We start from the raw sequence: 18,920 nt of genomic DNA on the forward strand, positions 1-18,920 counted from the left end.
TCGGATTATTTGTAGCACAGGTAATAAATATATTATCATAGACAATAATCATTTGTATTATTAAGAGATACAGATAAAAACAAAATCCATAGTTTGGCGAAATAGCTCAAAGATTTTACAAGTGAGTTAACTAAATAATAGGGAATATGTATGTATTTTTATTTTATTATTTTAACTCGAAGTGAGTTAAAATAATATAAATAATAAAAATCTTTCACTTCGTTTTAACATCGTAAAAAATATAAAAAATGTAATTAGTGTGTGTTTTTTTATTCCCTATTGTTCAATATTCTTAATATGCCCGTTCAAGTTGAATGAAAACGGAGTTCAAAGATTCCGTTTCATACATACTTACAGGTCAGGCTGATAAAAGCATATTAAAAAAGCGTAAATATATTTTTGAATTTACGAAATTATTTTGGAGTATTTACGTAAAGAGATGAGGTTTTGTACACTCATTGCAGGTTTATTAACTACTCCAATCCCATTATATATAAAACTAGTTATTATATCAATGCTCTAATCGCATTTTATTTCTTTTGATAAACTCGCGTCATTTTTGAAATTAAGCTTTACGTTTACACTTAAAAGATGAAGATGAAGATATATTGTTTGTGTAAGACACGTTGTGTTTGTTCTTCTTGTATGTAATTTATTTAAGATCAACATAATGTACACTAAATATATTAGTAAAGCGTTAAATAATTAGACCTATGTAGTACCTATGCTTGTATGTAGTTATATTTTTTTTACCACATATTGTTCCGTGGTTTTTACAATGAATGTTTTGAGGATTCTCTCATGGTTCACAATGAAAAAATTCTAAGTCGTCAATATTTATGTCACGAGTTCCTAAAATTCATATGCACACACGTTAATATGAAAAGGAAAATAAAGGTTTTACTTTTTTTATAATATAGTAGTACTGCAGACGAGCATACAAGCCCAAGGACATCTGTAATTAAACCCAGATTACCCAGATTACGTTCTACCTGAGGTCGGCCACAGATGCGTCGTTATTTCTGAGGATTACCCTGGAATGCTTTGGAAAAGTATGTCTCCCTTACCATAGAATTTAAACCATTAAAACAGCAGCGCTTAACTGCTGTCATAAGGCAGAAATAGGTGTGGCGGTGGTGCCGCCGGAGTCAACCACAAAGTGTTCTATCTACCACCTTCAAATTAAATTAATTCAATTTTTCTTACCTTTACCACCGATGTTGTATCTTTTTCGGAAAAGTGTTATACCTACGTAACACTTTGTAAAATAAGCGCGGATCTACAATAGTTTTGTGACTGGGTTAGCGCACGGCATACAATTGTGCTGGATCCCGCGGGACTGCGGATTCCCACTTTGTTGGATTGCAATCCCTAGATGTGACATCTGATTCTCAGATATCACATCGAGAGATTGATTCAGAATGGGAAATTATTGTTCCATTTATTTATTTATGGCACGCACCCTTGCAATATCTTAACATGGTATTCTACTCCAAATATAGATAGATACTATCACGTTTTGGATAAATAGAACATAATAAACGTAATGTAATTTAAATGTGAATAAATGTACAAGATAGGTACATTTAGTCTAAAAATTATTGAATAATAATCATCACATATCGCATTTTAGTTCTCACTGCGTGGTCACGTATGTACCAACATAGTACATACGTAATAATGTGTGAGCGACTCCAAATGAAACACATAAAAGTACTTACCAAGAATTCTAAGTACCCACGTAAGTGTTTGTAATGAAAATATTACAGTCGATTTTACAAATATTATCTATCTATACTAATATTATAAAGAGGAAAACTTTGTTTGTTTGAAATGAAATGAAATAACTTTATTACGTAATGCATTGTACACACACACATATAAATTACAAATTACTTAAGTTGATAACAAAGTAGTGGGATATAGGTACATATATAACTCAAGATACATAACAAGAGAACACAGCAGATTAAAAATACTGAGGTTAATTAGGTACGTTACAGCATATCCCTATGTTTGTATGTATACATTGCACACGGAAAAGGCACTCACTCAGCATTAATGCCATGGTGAGTTGCACCACGGCGCTGATTTTCAGTGAGCCCATAGTTTGTTTGTTTGTAATGAATAGGCTCACAAACTACTGGACCAATTTTAAAAATTCTTTCACCATTCGAAAGCTACATTATCCACGAGTAACATAGGCTATATTTTATATGAAATATATTAGATAAATAGATTTCGAGGGGGTACAAAGTTTGCCGGGTCAGCTAGTAATATAATATTATAAAGAAGAAAACTTTGTTTGTTTGTTTGTAATGAATAGGCTCAAAAACTACTGGACCGATTTTAATAATTCTTTCACCATTCGAAAGCTACATAATCTACGAGTAACATAGGCTATATTTTATATGAAATATATTTGATAAATAGATTTTGAGGCGGTACAAACTTTGCCGGGTCAACTAGTACGATATATAGTAGGTAATTTTTTTTTAGTTCATCATCATCATTAACCCATTATTGTCCCACTGCTGGGTGCATATCACTCATAATGAGAAGAGTTTAGGCTACAGTCCGCCACCCTGGCTAACTTTGAGGAATTTTAAAAGAACTCTCGGCGATGTTTCCTTCACCATTGAATTGTAATGATAGTTTAATTTCTAATACGTACCCACATAAATTCGAAACTTTGGAAAAATTAAATACGAAATGTCGCACACTGAGCTTCCAAAGACCGAGTTTCCAACATATCCATCACTTCTATTATTTTGTTATACATTTACCTCGTCCAACAACAAGATTCGAATAATAAACTAGATAATTATATCATTTAAGAATATGAAGATTCAACATTTATTTTCTCCTATTTTTACTTGGCCGCCAAAATATTTGTCCTTGAGCTACCAGCTATTGCAGGATTCTATAGCACTATCGCTTACTCCGCTCTAGACTCAAAATAGCGCCGTCGCTGTAAAATTATAATTTTGCTTTTGGATACAAACCATAAAATCAAATCGTTTAGTCGGGAAACCAAATTGAAATGATCACTGAAAGGAACTCATAACCTCGTAACTCTTTATCTTGCTATACGTGGTAATTTATCGCTTCCATAGGCTGGTTAATTATTTATTTTAAAGACTGAAGCTGGAGACTTTCGGTAAAGTTAGAGCTCCGACTTTAACTTTTCACGATTTCATTCACACAATCTCTGTGACATTATAAGACCAACGAAGAATCTTACCTTGAGATTTATGTTTAGTTGTTGAGACTTAGTAATGCCGATTCTGTTGATATAAGGCTAACAATGTAAGTGTAACAACAGAACTACGAGTACCAGATTAATACAGAGATTTCAACAAACTCAATTTGTAACTGAAACAAAAATATAGAGCGCCCAAATTCGTGGTGAGATCTGAAAATTCTTGCATACGGTATTTCAGAATACAGTGGGATTGCTTTCCGCGTGTGCTCGTGAGATCATGGCAGTGGAGTGCGTGTCTGTCTCGGCAGAGTCAGTGTCCCGTAGCTCTCAGTTGAGAATACTCGTGTGGGAGAAATCATACCTACTTCGCGATTTCACATGCTACGACGAGTGAAAAGGAAAAGTTTAAGATCTAACTTTGAAACTTACGGACGATGCGAATAAATACAATAAAATACGAAGTGAAGTTTTACATTTTGCGCTCTGGAAATAATTAAATTATTCTAATTTTATACAAAATAGGTGATCCAAGGTGGTGTGTATTTTGGTCCACGGGCACAACGCCAGATTGTTTTGATAAACATTGGTTTCACTCTTGTGACAAACTTATAGATAAAACTGTAAACAACAATGTGTTATGCATTACAAAAAATATTTTATGCGTAATCACGTGCATTTATCAGTAGTGCGTAAATCATTTATTAATTGTAATTTAAATAAATATAAGTGGAAATGTGAGTTATATAATATTTAATATTATGCTCGGAAAAATAGTGTTGTTTGTTCACGTTCTTTACAAAAACCTTGAGAAAACTTCCGTGCTTGTCTTTCAATTGTGAGATTTGTTTTTCTTTAGAGTTGCTAATTCGATTAGACGATTAAGTGTATAATTAATTGTTAATTATTAAAAATGAGTGTGGAATCGGAAAAGCCAACCCGTGAGATTGGACCCATCCCGACGATCCAGGAGCCTGTAAGAACTTTAAGAAGAGTGTCGGTTCCCAAGAAGTCTTTAGAATCAAGGCTATGGGATTTGCTACAACCCCTTGCTAGGTTCTGGGGTATCATCACTTCTGTTGGTACGTAAATGTTCTGAATGTGGAAAAAACATAAATAGCTTCCTGTGAACATTTAAATATGTCAAAAATATTTTAATATGTAGTATTTTAATACTTTTTAGGATACGTAATATATATTAGGTATATGTGTCTAAGTAAAAATCTACTACTAATATAAGCGTTATTGGCATTTTTTCAATTAAAATTTTAATATTATAATTATAATTACAGTGACTTCCAAAATTATTAACACAACAGCAGTTTCTGTCACGTTATTAAATTAATATGATAAAATTTAAAATATTATTACGATATTACAACAATATTATGTAATGAGTAGGAAGGTACATACTGTATTAATTTTATGTCTTTTCATACAGTTACAATAATTACAATGTATAGTTTTAATTACGTTTAAATTGTGTAATCAGTTGGAATATTTTTATTACAAACTTTTTCTTAATTACATTCCTTGACATTAATTAATTATTACATTATATTATATTTTATTTTACAAGTCATTCAGATTTTAAGTCTCATGTATTTTTAATTGAAATATAAAAAGTGTAGGTACTTACTCATGGTTTAACTTAATTTACTCAGATTTAAAAGGCGTAATAACTTAGTCAGGTATAGTAGAATATTAATATCCATAATTAAGGATTAATCAATTTTAACCAATTTTTGCCTCAAATTATTTTCAAATTCGGTAATTTAAGTCAGTTAAAATTGTAAAATTTCGATTCATGGTGGACAAAAATTGGTTAGGGTTGATTATTATTGTTAATAACACGCTTTATTACTAACGACCATTTTACGACTAGAACCGAACATCGTGTCATTGTATTAGGCTTGAGTTAGTTAGGACGCATGTTCTGTTTGCATTCTGTTATAGCATAGGCTACAAAGACCATATAATATACTCATAAGTATAAACTATATAGGTCCTCGTTTGCTGCTTTCAAAACAAAGAAACCTCTTTATCAAGAGACCGTGTTAAAGGGACTATGGGTCGTATGTTATCACGTAAAGTAGAGCTAGAGACAAATAAAATTAAATTGAGACGTGTTTTCGCATAATTAGCGTGCATCGTACACTGACCATTTGTTTACTCTCCCTCCTCACAAAGTACCCTTTTAAATAAATTAAACTGTAACAGGAGCACTTCAATGAGAAATTTTCTGTTTGAAATTATAAATAATGTGACATGTTTTCCGATAATTTATCGCAAGTTTGTATATATCTTATATAGATGAATCTTAAAATAACAACTGCTTGTGTAGCATTTTTCAATGAAAACACCTAAATTTACGAAATGAGAATTTTTCTACTTCAATAAAGAATACTCTACCATGGACTTTTCATGAAAACTCATTATGCTTTACAAATCTCGAAACTTGCTTGTAAATGAATACTATATACTACATAGTAAATTAATACATTTGTGTAGTAAAATATATTGAAAAAATCTTTATACCTATCAAATACATAATATAAAAATAATAAAATAAAAAAATATCAATTTTTGGTTGAGCATAAAATAAGGGCTTTATCCAGTTCTGGTAAATGAATACAATAAAAAATAATAAAAAATGAATGATAAAAATTTACACTTACACAATTATACTGTAACATCAATCCGTCGTCCAGAGAGTCAACCTTTATTTTCTGCAACAAAATAAAATTTAAAGTAAAAGGCGAACACTACATTCCCTACAGGATTTAAAAATGGAGGCTTGTACTTGGACAATCAGTTGGTTGCATTTTATTGTCCCCAGTAATGAGCGGCGCTGGGGCCGAGTTGGCAGTCCTGGGGTATGAAGTGGCGCCAGCCTTGCTGTGAGTACGTCATTTTATTTTCAATTACGTTAACAGTGTAACAATAAATATCGTTTGCACTTTTGTTAATTTGTTTACTAATTGAATGAAACGTATCAAAACTTGCATGTACTTGGCACATGAGCAGAGAATCGAATAACATGAAATTGTAAATAATGTGAAATAGTAAAATACTAATTACTTATTATTGAAAAATAATTATGGAACGTGAATAAACGTTCTGTTTGTGGTAGCATGAGAGCTATATATGATGAGCTATGATGAGCTTAGCTATGAGATCTAATCTAAACTAACTTCATTTAGCTCTTGGTGTGCAGTCCGCATTACACACAGCTTAGTACCTATATAAGGCAGAAAAATCTGTACTCGAACCATAACTGTAGACAGAAGGTATAACACATACATTCTAATTAGTCTGCAATGGTAGCAACGCGTCTAGAATAAATTTTAGTTATAAATAAGCCTCCGATTAGTATGTCTTCCTTACCACACCCTTCAAACCACAGCATAGCAGCATTTAACACTACTGTTTTTAAGCAGAAATAGATTTGGCAGTGATGCCGCCGGAGTCGAACCACTGGGAGTTCTACCATCTTTAACTGTATAAACTAACTCAAATATGTAAAGCTAAGTTAGTTGTGTATGCCGATCCGCAGCTATGCGCTAAGTCCCTCCCGCGATCCCTATCACCACTACCACACTGTTGACTTTCGCTTAGTTGTTGGTGTGCATATACAACATATTTCTCACTTTACATAGCTGGTTTAGATTAGTTTTGACTTAGCTTTAGTATATCTTAGTTTTTGGTATGCAACCGGTTTAGAAAAGAAAATACAATATTACGCTACTCTATAATTTTTGACGTCAAACTTTAAAAGAGCCATGAGAGCAAAATATTTTTGTTTGTTACGGAAACGGTTACGCTGGGGCGTTACGTTACAATTGTAGTATTTAATTATTTATCAATTTACATACTTAATTTGATACGTAGCAACATAGATTAGTAAATATACTTTGCCGCCTTGAAATTGAATGCCTTGAAAGCCACAAATGGCTTATTAGTAAGTTCTTTTTTTGAATTCTTGACAAATAAAAACATTTTTTAGAGAAAATTTACGAATAAATAACTAACACTGCGTAATTTACATAATAAATAAATAATTATTTCAAATATTTTAGGAACATTTTAGCACGGAGACGTGGCAAAACTTTTTTAAGCAACTATCTCAATTCTCAAAACTGGGTACATTTTCTTGTTAGGAGTGAGTAATCTTTACTAATCTATGCGTACCAATCATTTATTTTTTCTGTTTGTAACAGATCAGCTCTCCAGACCCTCTTACAAGCTCCCTTTTGTTCACAGTGTGGGAGCAGCCTTCGTTTTCCTGTTGGAGACGATGTGGGTAGTGGCTTTATTCGTTGACCTGTTATGTCGACGAGGGGAATACACATTGTCTCTAAGATGCTGGGACTTCATGCGGTGGTCGTGCGGCAGAGCGCGGGCTCCGTTCTACGCGTGTGTTGCTACCGCATTGTTGTTTGCGAACCTGACGCTCCTTGCAACAGTTGCTGGTAAGAGAAGCATGTTTTTATACTTTATAACCATGTAGTCCACCTGATGGTAAGTGGCAAAAGGACATCGGACTATATTATTCTTATCTTTGTTTTAATCAATCATTATTTTTATCTATCATTCTTATCTAATGTTTATTAAAATATAAGATAAGACTGATAGAGTCCTATCTAAGGTCGGCAGATGTGTTGTTACTCCTGCGCACTATGGTGGTACGCTGCGGATAAGTACTTTCTTCCTACACGCTTCAGAACAGAACACAGTACCACTTTACATCGTTTTTATTAGGATGTTGCAGTGGTGCCTCCGGATACAAAAGTATCTACCACTTTTACAAAATAGCATATAGGTCTTACAATAATAATACAGGTGTTGACATTAACGTTGCATCTGACTTGAATCTATTAAATTTGGTTATTAATACATTTCTGAGGATCGATTACTGTCCTATTGATGTTACGCACAACATTTTAACAAGTTTAGTGATACCTATAACAATACAGGTACTTAATCTGTTTACACCATATCCCATTAATGCCCACTTTTCTAGTTCCTCTCATAAAAATGCACCGGATGTTTCATTTAATATTTGTTTTAAGTAAGAATTTTTGATTTTCTTCTGGAACGAATGTTCTATTTTTAAAACACAGGAAAAATAATTCTACGAGGAGAGATGTTCACTGAGTTGTAGATTGCCAAAATAATGTTTTTGTGTACTATTCGTATGTTAATTTTAGTATAGTTCCGATAATATGCATGGATGAAACAAGTCGCTGGTGTATTTATTTTCGAACAAAAACAAATGTTTAGAAGTTATTTACAAATTCAATTTTATTTTGGTGTCCCTATTTCTCTTGTAATGATTTGCAGTGTTTTTAATCTTTCTTTTTTAAATATTTTTATACATAGATGCATTGTTATCATTATGTGAAATCCTTTACAAAATCAGTTAAGTGCACGTAATATACTTAATTGAAAGTTGCTGTTGTACATTTAAATCTTTATTTAATTAATTTTCTACTTAAAGACGACTGATAAAATAAATCCCTAACCAATCCTATTAAGAAAACAATTTTCATCTATAACAGTAACTTTTCCGGCAATAGGCTCTAACTCGAAGGCGGTATCGTATAAATGTCATCCGGCGTTCGACCCCACAACAGAATCTTTCACTTAGAAACTGTAGCATCTTTAAAACTTGGACCGTTTGTACTGGAATAGTTGCCAAATGCGTTTGTTTTTGTAAGTTAGGTCTTTGAACCAATTGAAGTCGCCTTCATAACACCACCTTCAGAATAAACGTATTTGTTCGTATTTTACGTTGCATGAGCAGTCTACATACACATGTAGTCTACGGTTGTTTACGCATAGTGTTAGCATAACTCAGTCAATGATATTTGTAAGAGAATACTTTACATGTTTTGTACTGTTGAGTACATACAATTACCTAATCTATTAACGCATTAAGAGTTTTTGACTGTTTATATCAAATACAGGTATGTGGTTTATTCTATGCTTATTCTTTTGATTGTCTTCAAAATCTTTATTTACCTAAGTCATATTTGCTGAGATATTAGAGCATAATATTTTTAATTTTATCTCAATCATCTCATCAATTCGTGCCTTAACATTAAATGTAGATATCTATATATTTATTATGTTTAAGATATGTGTATATTTATATGTATATAAATTTACAAATAGTTTAAGTATTATAACTTATAATATACATTACTTAAAATGTATAAGTAATGTTTATGTATTTAACACCTGCCGCAAATTTTCCACCATCACCCAGGACTGGTAGAAAATGCCATTGGGAATAAAGTTTACCCTACTGTACCATAACTTTGCGCTTGTGTGATACAATAAATAAAATATAGGTAAATCTATATGTTAGTATAATCTCACTTTAATTACACAAAGGTTTTAGTATTGACTGCGCACACTGTAAGCGCAGAGATTGCATTCTGATTTTAAGTGATCCTGAGCAGAGGATTTACATTTATATGGAGAATTATAAAACAGTCGGGATAAGTTATTACTGTTCGACAAAATATTTTGCAGTGAAGCACATATGTATTATTTATTGTATACTATTATTTTATTGTAACTTGTTATTAATTTAAAGAGAACCCTGTTATTGGTTAAAAAGTTATAAATACGGTTTACATACTGAGGTGATCGTCTTAGTCCTCAGAACGCATTTCTGATCGACTTCAGGAAGAACCCCTGTCCTAAATGGAGCATTAGATGGGCGGCACGGTTGCATTGTTCCATGGGCGGCAGTCTCCAGTGGCTAACAATTAGGCTGCATGTTGGCTTGCTTCGTTAATCTTATAAAATAATAATAATAGCATAAATAATTAATTGTAAAATCAAAACAATGTCTAAAAGAAAAATGTCTAAGAGAAATTCTTATTTTTATTTATTCAATTAAAATATAAATTTTAATTTGATTTTTACTTTGATTTGTTTTTCACCCTATTGATAACAATAATTTATCATTCATGCATTTATAACGTAGATAGGCACGCTGTAGTAACATATTGTTGCTTTATATGCAAGCCACGCACTTCGCTCAATTAGATCAGAGTTCAATTACTATTATTGCGCTTAATGAAGTGCCAATTTCTGGTATATCGTATGATGTGTAATATATTTATACCACACCAAATCTCTTACACTACACAAAGAAAATAATACGTACTTATTATAAAATATAATTATTATACAACTTTAAAATACTTTACGTCATTTATGTTTTTGTTAAAATAAGTAAACTTTATTCTTTTGGAGAAGGCTCAGACCTGTATTGTACCTAGATCTGTGGGAGAAGGCGTGTATGATGTAATCTTAAAATAATAATGATGTGTCCTGTTCCACGTTACAAACCTAGAACAAATATAGAGCCATTCAAGTCATGATGGGAACCAGCAATAGCATACACTGTCCGTAATGGAAGCACTATGCTGTACCATAACAGCATTGGTACCTATTACTTCACAAAGGTCTCTCCTTAATCTAAGTAAGGATTTGATTATAGATCACGTTGATCCAGTGCGGGTTGGTATAGATTATTTTCTTGGTAAATTTAACACTTGGGAAGTTCAAACAAATCTGAATGACAAACTACATACAATTAAGAGTCCGAAAATTTATTATTTTGAGAGGACGATAATAAATAAAGAAGGGAAATAGCCCTTCCGGATTTCATTGATGCGGTACCAACACCATTCCGATTTTTGCCTTATAACAGCAGTGCAAGTTCTTTCTTCTGGTTTGAAAGGCGTGGTAAGCCAAATGCCATTCATGAGGTGTCCCTACTTACTTCTATAAAATAACTATACATCTGCGGTAGGCTACAATCCTATTTAGGATTAATTAGAGGTATCCATGGGTGGACTGCATCCTCATTTGTTACTTAAACTTAATACAACAGATACGTATAATTGTGGAAGTGGCGCTTATATAGTGTATGTTATCATTCAATGTACTTGCAGGAGGTTTTCTATTAGTACTGGCGGCGCTTCGAGCAGCCGTACCATTCTCTCCATACGCGAGCCATGGGCCTCACTCCCCCAGGGCGGGGAGCTCGCTACTCAGCCAGCATGATTCTCCACTGCCAGATGTGTTCTACAATGCAGCACACTCCGGCGATGATAGGTAAGATTAAAAAAAAAATACTCAGAAAATCAAAATCAAAGTATGTATTCAACAATTATACAACAAGTATACAAAGTAGATTCTTTGCAGTACTGTTTTTGAACATTACCATCGCTTCATAATATTTTTCGTTATGGAGAAGTTGACCTCAATTTTTTATCATTTAAGTATTCGTTGGTTTTACTGTACTTTTACACTACGTTACTTTAATGATCTATTTAAACTGCCTTTCCGGATGATTTTTTAGATCAGAATCAGACATTTTATAGTAATAGCGAAGTTATATTTACTCGTAATAGTTAGTTTCTCATGAAAGATCTTCCCACTTTACTCAACCTACATTTGTAAATAGCCAGTTTTTTTTAGAATAACTAGTTAAAACAGGTTGTTCAGCTTTAAATATCTCGAAACGGTTGGATTTTTCTGTTCCCGAGGGAACTTCGGGATGAATAGTACTTATATAAAAGCACTCTTAAATAGAACTGCAACGTTGTATAAAAATGTCAAGTTAATCTTTACCTACTCTGTACTTTAAACTATTTCAGTACATCATCAATCATTTTAAAACGTAAATGAACGTTTTAAAATGATTTCTATGCAAAGACTTCTAGACTCACTGGTATAAGGTTTGTCTGTCAGTATATGAAGTAGGTATAAATATGTAATGGAACTAGCTAATGGGCATGTAGTCCATCATCTAAATTGTACGTATGAAGGTACATTATACTCGTACAAAATGTTTAGTGTTATCTTGTGAATGTTATAAAAGAGCCGTTCATTAATAAAATATATCTTCTTAGCTTTCTGACCCTTTGGTACTAAATCATCTTATTGCATTCAAGCTTAATTTCCGAGAAGAGCCTATACAGGGAACAGTTTATGTTATGCAAATAAGTAAAGATTTATGTTGTTTTTTTAATTGATGTCAGTCTGAGCTCATCCTGGCGTTCCAAGTTGAACAGATTTGATGGAATTTTTAAGTAAAGATAAGGTACTTTGCAGAGAAACGTACAAAATTATAGTATTTTTAGTTTTCCATCTTGCACGAGTTTAGATGTAAAAAGTATCTGTACTCCAGGCAGAGTACAATGTACACCAGTTGCATTTTTTTATTTAATAGAATGTCAAGCGGGGTTTCAGTTCACTTAATGTTACGTAATCACTGATGCCATGGATATCTGTAATCGATGCGAAATAGAGGAGTCTTAATTGAGGTCGATGCTGGGATCGATCCTATGCATATGTTTCGCACATAATGTATATATATGCTATCAATCTCAGTGTGTTATTGTCTAAGGATTGTCTTAGTTCTCTGGAGTGGTACCGCATCTGTGATCGGCTTCTGGTAGCTATGTGAAGTTGTTTACAGATGTCCAGGTGCGGTAGTGCTCTCTTACTATCAGATGCTCGTATGCTATTTCAATTTTGTAAAAAAAAGTATAATAACCAGTAATTATAACAACCAAAAACCCGGCTGCTTAAAAATATAGCCTTCCAAAATTTTCCAAAATGCCGATCCTCCGACACCTCATGTTAAAAACTGTCAAGCCGTTTAGACTACATGTGTCAGGATTTAGGATGAGGGTTATTACGCTGCAGTTGAAATATGAAGAGTTCTGCCATGTTAAGAATTTGGTTGCTTAATTAGTAGCATAAAGATAAAAAAAAATATTCATTCCTTCCTTTCTAGATGTTGAATGCACATGTTTTTGGAAAGACAGAAATAGTGAATTAAATTTTATGTCATTGTTTGCAGATGTGAAGAGATGGCGGTCCTCGACGTGAAGTCCAGGGAACACAATAGATCTCGTTCCGCAACACCAAAACCACCTCTGCTAGAGCTATGACTTTATATTATAACCTTTGTATACCTTTCACACAAAAATATCATTTTTTAAATAAACTCAATGCCATGTAACAACCCGTTTTACAGGTAAAATGGAGGAATGAGGTTATAATGTATTTATTTACGCTCTTTGTAGTTTGTACTATTTATTGTCTACTTGTAATGTTTAATTTTAATTTTGTAAAACTACAAGTATCTGTGATAGCTTAGAATAACTACAAGTGCATCAATATTGTATTGTGTGGCGCGATGCCATTCGATTTCTACATTAAATGAATTAAAACATGTTTTTGTTTATTAAAATTGCAAAGAAATCCTCAAACTTGTTTTTGGCTGAGAACAGCGTAGTATGAGTAGGCGGCCTTCATTATCTGAAACATTCAAAAGGTTTGTGGTTAGTTAAAAGTTTTAATATATTATTGCAATCGAACTAAGTACGGTGGTGTTGCCAAAAAACTTTTGTATGGAACTGCGTTACTTTAGAGCGCACATTACATGCTTGTTATGTGTAAGGCATAACAATATTTAATATTGGTACTCTATAGTTTTGTTAAGTAAACGTTCAGCAATGTGATATTGGCGCACTATTTAAATATGATGAGTCCGTGAGTTGGATGGATTGGGGAAATAATATGTAAAATATTAAAAAAATGTAAGTAAAAAAGTACACAACATCTACTATTTACTGATTATAGATATACTCTGTACCATATATACTTTAAAACATATCTCTGCCCCACGAGGAATGAAATTCCTTCAGCCAGCAAAAAAAATCTAGAAAATTATATAATAAAATTCGTTTCTCTGATAATTGTCGACAAATAAATTAGGTCGCCTAAATTTCCATTGCCTTGACTTGATCGACGAGTTAACCACCCCAGACATAAAGTAAAACTATATTGAACCAATTTACCGCTAAAAAGCAGTTGTTGTCCATATTAGCGAAACTCGCGGCAGACAGGTGCAGAGGGCGCTGGGCGCGCATCATCGGCATCACCAACAGTTTCCGGAGACGCGGCGACATACGTTCCCACTTGCACTGCATCACTGCGTCTGCTACTTTACCTGCCTAACATTTTATACCGATTGATTTTTTCAACTGGGTGATAGAAAAATGTGAAAGTATCGACGTTTATCCTTTAGTGTCTCCCTGCTTGGGTCTACGTAACGAGGTCTGGGTTGGCGTAACGAGAGACTTCTCAAATATTCTTTTTCATGAACTGGCATGCAGGTTTTTCCACGACGCCTTTTTCATCGTTAAAGTATGTTCATTTCTAATCCAAGTAACCTCTATTTGACTCCACGAGTCTCAAAATTCATCGATTCATTCTAGGTGTTGTAATAGTTCTTGTTTTATTTTATGATGATGAACCATTGGTGGTCCCACTCTGGAGGCACCACCACCCTATCCACTTCTACTTAATATTTTAATTATCAAGCGCTGCTGCGCCCTGGTTTGAAGGTATGTCTCCCTTCTCACCCCTTCAAACCTTATCTGATGCTTAAAATTCACTTTTATCACTATAAAAGAAGTATTTTGTCGCTCAATAGAAATTTAAAAATTAAGATGTACCTATTTTTCAAGCTGGTTACAGTTGGGACCGTAAAAGGCAATAACTTACTTGATAAGTAAGTTCGTTGCCAGAAAAACATTGTATAGCTAACTGTATGACCATAGCGCCAAAGAAGGCTAAAGATGTGACGATACGTATCGACTTGAAGCTGGATGCATCTTGCTGAAAACAAAAAAAACGCTCTACAGTGTACTAAATATATCATCAGATGTCTGTTACCTTAATTTACATTATTATGTAGGTACATAACTGTTATAAAATATAGTTTCAATAGTTTTAAAATAATCAATTACGTTCTCCTCGTATTATCAATAATATCTATGGCGCTCATTTTACATAATTAAACATTTTCGTTAATTATTGGAATATCAAACAATTTAATTTTCTTCTATTTCATACTCAGATTCACGCCTTTTATCTCCAATGAATAGATAGATGGTTACAATTTCTAATAATTTTAAGATTTACAAGCGCCAGCGATCATAAACACTGAAGTTGTTGGAGTCAGGCGAGATATCTGTAATAATTATACTGGCATTAAGTCAGCATTAAGTTAATCAAAATTCCACGATATCTTAACGAGCTCACCGAAATTTGCACCATTACCACGCAAATTGCCGTCGTGCTCGAGATGAGTTGAATCATGAAGCCATAGGAATAAGTCTTAGCGAATTTCTCGACACAACTGAAAGAAAAAAGTTTGAACTTATAATTATTAGAAAAACAAAAACTTTACTGCTTCAAATTATAGCCCGTGTTACTTCTGCAAGAAGAATTTAGAAGAATCCAACTACACCTCATATTATTTTAAATCCGTCAAGTTGTTTGGGCTGGAGAGCATGTCAAGGTATAAAAACATACATACATAGGTCCATACGCTTAAAACATTACACTCCGCAGTCAGGTAGTGAAAGATTCTAACACCTGACTCTACAGAAGTGTTAAGCGCCATTGTTTTTTGGTTTAAAGGGTGTGGTTAAGGAGAACCCCTATACGGCACAATGCTAATCGTATCTGTTAAAGTGACCATTTACTATTATTGGAACTAGACGGTCATTTGGTACATGTATACTAAAAATACTAGCTAGATAAGTGGATCTAATAATACAGATTTGTGGAAATGATAGCTTTATACAAGCTTTTTATTTATGTAACATAGTTATAGATTTATTAATTTTAAGGGGTAGAAAACTTGTTATTATTTAATTATGGTGAGGTATTGATCTGCTTTTTACTTTACTATTTTTAAATTTATTATTATTGAGAATGCAGGGGAAAAGATTAGAACTAGAGGTACTTTGAAAAATATGCGCAGTCTTTCACTCTTGTGTACGGAAGGTGAATATGAAACGCAGATTATGTTGATTTAGGCGTGAGAAAAAAGCACGAGAGTGACAATATTGGGGCGGTAATCCTGAGATATTACAACTTGTCAGATCTGAACAAATTCAGTTCCTTTTATTGGTAGTATTCTGAGATTGATATTTTTTGTATTTCGGGATCCGTAATTTGCGGGACCTTTTCCTCTCGATTGATTATTCTACTTGTAAAGCTCCGTACCCACTTTTCATATAAAGTAGGATATTCGGGAGTTATCTCATATCCAGCTTTAGCTTATTGGGGAACCATCGTCGTAACAATGTCAGGGCAGTGCCAGCCTACTTAATAGGGGATTGCAAAGTTTGGCTCTCGGTCTGGCAGCGTTTGTGTTTCCAGTTAATTTACATTACGCTTTATGGCAATTTAGCTTGCTCGGGATACTCACTTACAATTTGCTTGCCAAGAAGTTCAGCCAGAATCTAAAACTGCTATTGCTAAAAATACTGTAAACATATTTTATTATCTTTAAAAATATTACAAACTTTCAAAGTGCACGAGGTAAAAATATTCGAAATATTTATATTCGATAGATGTTTCTGATTAATTCTAAATGATAATTTTCTAACACAATAGTATCTAATCCCTTTTAATTGTAGTAATATTTACATTAGTCCACATAATATAGTTGAAATTATGTTTAGAGCAATCTGTGGTCGACTACTGTAGAAACAAGGAGAACATTTCATTAACTATTCAACCATTTGGAACCGTTTATCTAGGAGCCCCCAGTATTCGAGGTCCCGTTGTTGTTGATTAAATTAAAATTTAATGCTCAAGAAACTCATTTAGCTGCAAGACAGGATGACTTATGTTCCGTCTGTCTATTTGCTTCCCTTTATTACGCCCCTTGGGCTTACCGCCGGCGTTGGGCTACAGCGAATTGAGTGAAGGTTGATCAAAATTCAATGATACCTGTATATTGAGCTTGAAATATAAATAACGGAATTTGAAACGATATAAACAACTATATGACAGTCGTACATACCTAATTAATAATTGATGTTGTTCTAAACAGTTCTTTAACGTTTTTTCCAAAGCGCGCTCAATTTCTTCGTCCGTGAAATATCTTCTTACGATAATTTCATTATAATCGTCAATGTTCCTGTCCTGTAAATCTTCAGATAGAAATAGCATGGTTTCATCATTATCGGGTACACCTTCTAATAATTGTGACATAGTTCGATCGTATGCTTTTACTAGCGCTTCCTGTAATATTTCAAACTGGGAACTCATGTGGAGGATAAGCGATCCAATAAAAGTGTCTATCGTCAAAACTATGTGCCCGGTCCAAAGCAAGCCGACGGTTTCCAACAAAAATGTAAGTATGAAGGATGTATCTGTCTGGTAGTTCCAAGGAATATAAATTGGCTGTGGAAGTGTTCTGAAGGGTTTTATTGCTGAATTATTTACTGCAGATACTTCAGATTTCCAGTGAATATCTTGAATAATCCCGTACACATTTACGTTGGCGATTGTCATCCATCCAAAAAAAACGAACGCAGCAGTCATTATGCGAGTAAACCTGACCGTTTGTCTATTTCTTAAGTTATTTTGATAGTAATTATGCATATCTATTTCTAAGGTGTGCACAATATCTTGAATATCACGGTTTTTGAAAAAGAAAAGGTACATCTTTATAAGAGTCAGATCATGAGTAACGACGAAAGCGATGCTAAACATGAATCTGTCCAAGTCTTTCTCGCCAATGAACGGATCGATTGATTCGAGGCTGACGAAACCGAAAACTACTATTTCTGTAATTATGGAATAATATAAATATAGACCGGGAAAGTTGTCAGTGTTTCCCTCATCTGGATGATGCCACCACCCTAGACCCAAGAACCTTAGAAGAACATAATGGATCCCAAAATAGCGTTTAGGTGCATCCGAAACAAAAGGTGACATCATGGTAAACTCACAAACATCACCTATGATTTTGATATAATCCACTCTACCTTTCGGATGGTAGTCAAGCGTCTGATTGAAACATTTATTTTAATCTTTATCACCTATTACTACACACATAACCATTTAAATGTACGTAATACACAAGCGTACGCGGAAGAGTTTTGCTTAGGTATAAACAAAAATATTGTAAGTAATTCCGGTGAAATTGTAAACGTAACAATTTTTAGAATTCAAGTGACCATTTCAATTGATGTCATGTATGGGACTATCTAATGTGTAGTCAGTAAATAAAATAGTCGATTAAGCAAACTCTGTACAATGCTGCGTCATGTCTATGTTGTGCACATAACATTTTTTTGTAAAGAAAAGCTAGGGTAAAAACTATGTATGGAAGATATTCAATTAAACTGTACAATCATTCTACGACGTATTACTAAACTAAATTTATATCCGCAAAATGGAGTGGATTCTACCATCTTTAGAATTTTGTGGAGAGTGAATTTAAAATGATAGATATACACATGCCATAAATTTACGCTTTAGTAAAAATGGCTATCCATTCAAAATAGTAGCCACATAACGTCACACATTGCTGTTATAAGATAAAAATGTGTGGCGTGGTGCTGTCTCCGCATTGAAATTCTATGTAAAAACAATGATTACCTCCTTAAACTTGCCTCTTCCTTTGTTTTGCACCCGAATGTTAATTGTAGATTCTTAAATATTGATAAGGAGACGTTATGATTATAGGTTACGTATTCGATTGTAATCTAAGACCAATATTAAATTAATAGTTCTCGCGATCAAGGCGTGAAGCTTCTGAAAGGTGTTAATTTGGGACGAATACTTAATTTCCTTGATCGTTCATAAT

General features: G+C 33.4%; 2 protein-coding genes across 2 annotated transcripts; one reads left to right on the forward strand and one right to left on the reverse strand.

Moving 5' to 3' along the window:
- The first annotated feature begins 3,485 nt into the window (after positions 1-3,485).
- On the forward strand, positions 3,486-13,474 carry LOC140750193 (uncharacterized). The gene is made up of 5 exons (XM_073083589.1): positions 3,486-4,284; positions 6,042-6,102; positions 7,466-7,674; positions 11,179-11,341; positions 13,098-13,474. Exons 1-5 carry the CDS (start codon positions 4,116-4,118, stop codon positions 13,186-13,188), a joined length of 693 nt encoding a protein of 230 aa, XP_072939690.1. The 5' UTR covers positions 3,486-4,115; the 3' UTR covers positions 13,189-13,474.
- On the reverse strand, positions 13,443-18,046 carry Or-60 (olfactory receptor 60). The gene is made up of 5 exons (XM_073083588.1): positions 17,127-18,046; positions 15,350-15,446; positions 14,810-14,923; positions 14,101-14,256; positions 13,443-13,558 (listed from the first exon to the last, which is right to left on the reverse strand). The coding sequence occupies exons 1-5, from the start codon at positions 18,044-18,046 to the stop codon at positions 13,505-13,507; spliced, it is 1,341 nt and encodes a 446-aa protein (XP_072939689.1). The 3' UTR covers positions 13,443-13,504.
- Positions 18,047-18,920: the final 874 nt, after the last annotated feature.

Source organism: Epargyreus clarus, unplaced genomic scaffold, assembly GCF_041222505.1.
Source record: "Epargyreus clarus isolate Ecla_fem2 unplaced genomic scaffold, WU_Ecla_fem_2.2 ptg000019l, whole genome shotgun sequence".
Lineage (NCBI taxonomy): Eukaryota > Metazoa > Arthropoda > Insecta > Lepidoptera > Hesperiidae > Epargyreus > Epargyreus clarus.

Excerpts from the sequence above, each read along its gene's own strand:
- LOC140750193 (XM_073083589.1), top strand. The coding sequence starts at position 4,116 with ATGAGTGTGGAATCGGAAAAGCCAACCCGTGAGATTGGACCCATCCCG. Across the intron at positions 4,285-6,041 it reads GGGTATCATCACTTCTGTTG|TAATGAGCGGCGCTGGGGCC; the intron begins GTACGTAAATGT and ends TATTGTCCCCAG. Across the intron at positions 6,103-7,465 it reads GAAGTGGCGCCAGCCTTGCT|TGTGGGAGCAGCCTTCGTTT; the intron begins GTGAGTACGTCA and ends TTTTGTTCACAG.
- Or-60 (XM_073083588.1), bottom strand. The coding sequence starts at position 18,046 with ATGTCACCTTTTGTTTCGGATGCACCTAAACGCTATTTTGGGATCCAT. Across the intron at positions 15,447-17,126 it reads CAACATCAATTATTAATTAG|TTGTGTCGAGAAATTCGCTA; the intron begins GTATGTACGACT and ends TTTTTCTTTCAG. Across the intron at positions 13,559-14,100 it reads ACAACAACTGCTTTTTAGCG|ATAATGAAGGCCGCCTACTC; the intron begins GTAAATTGGTTC and ends TGAATGTTTCAG.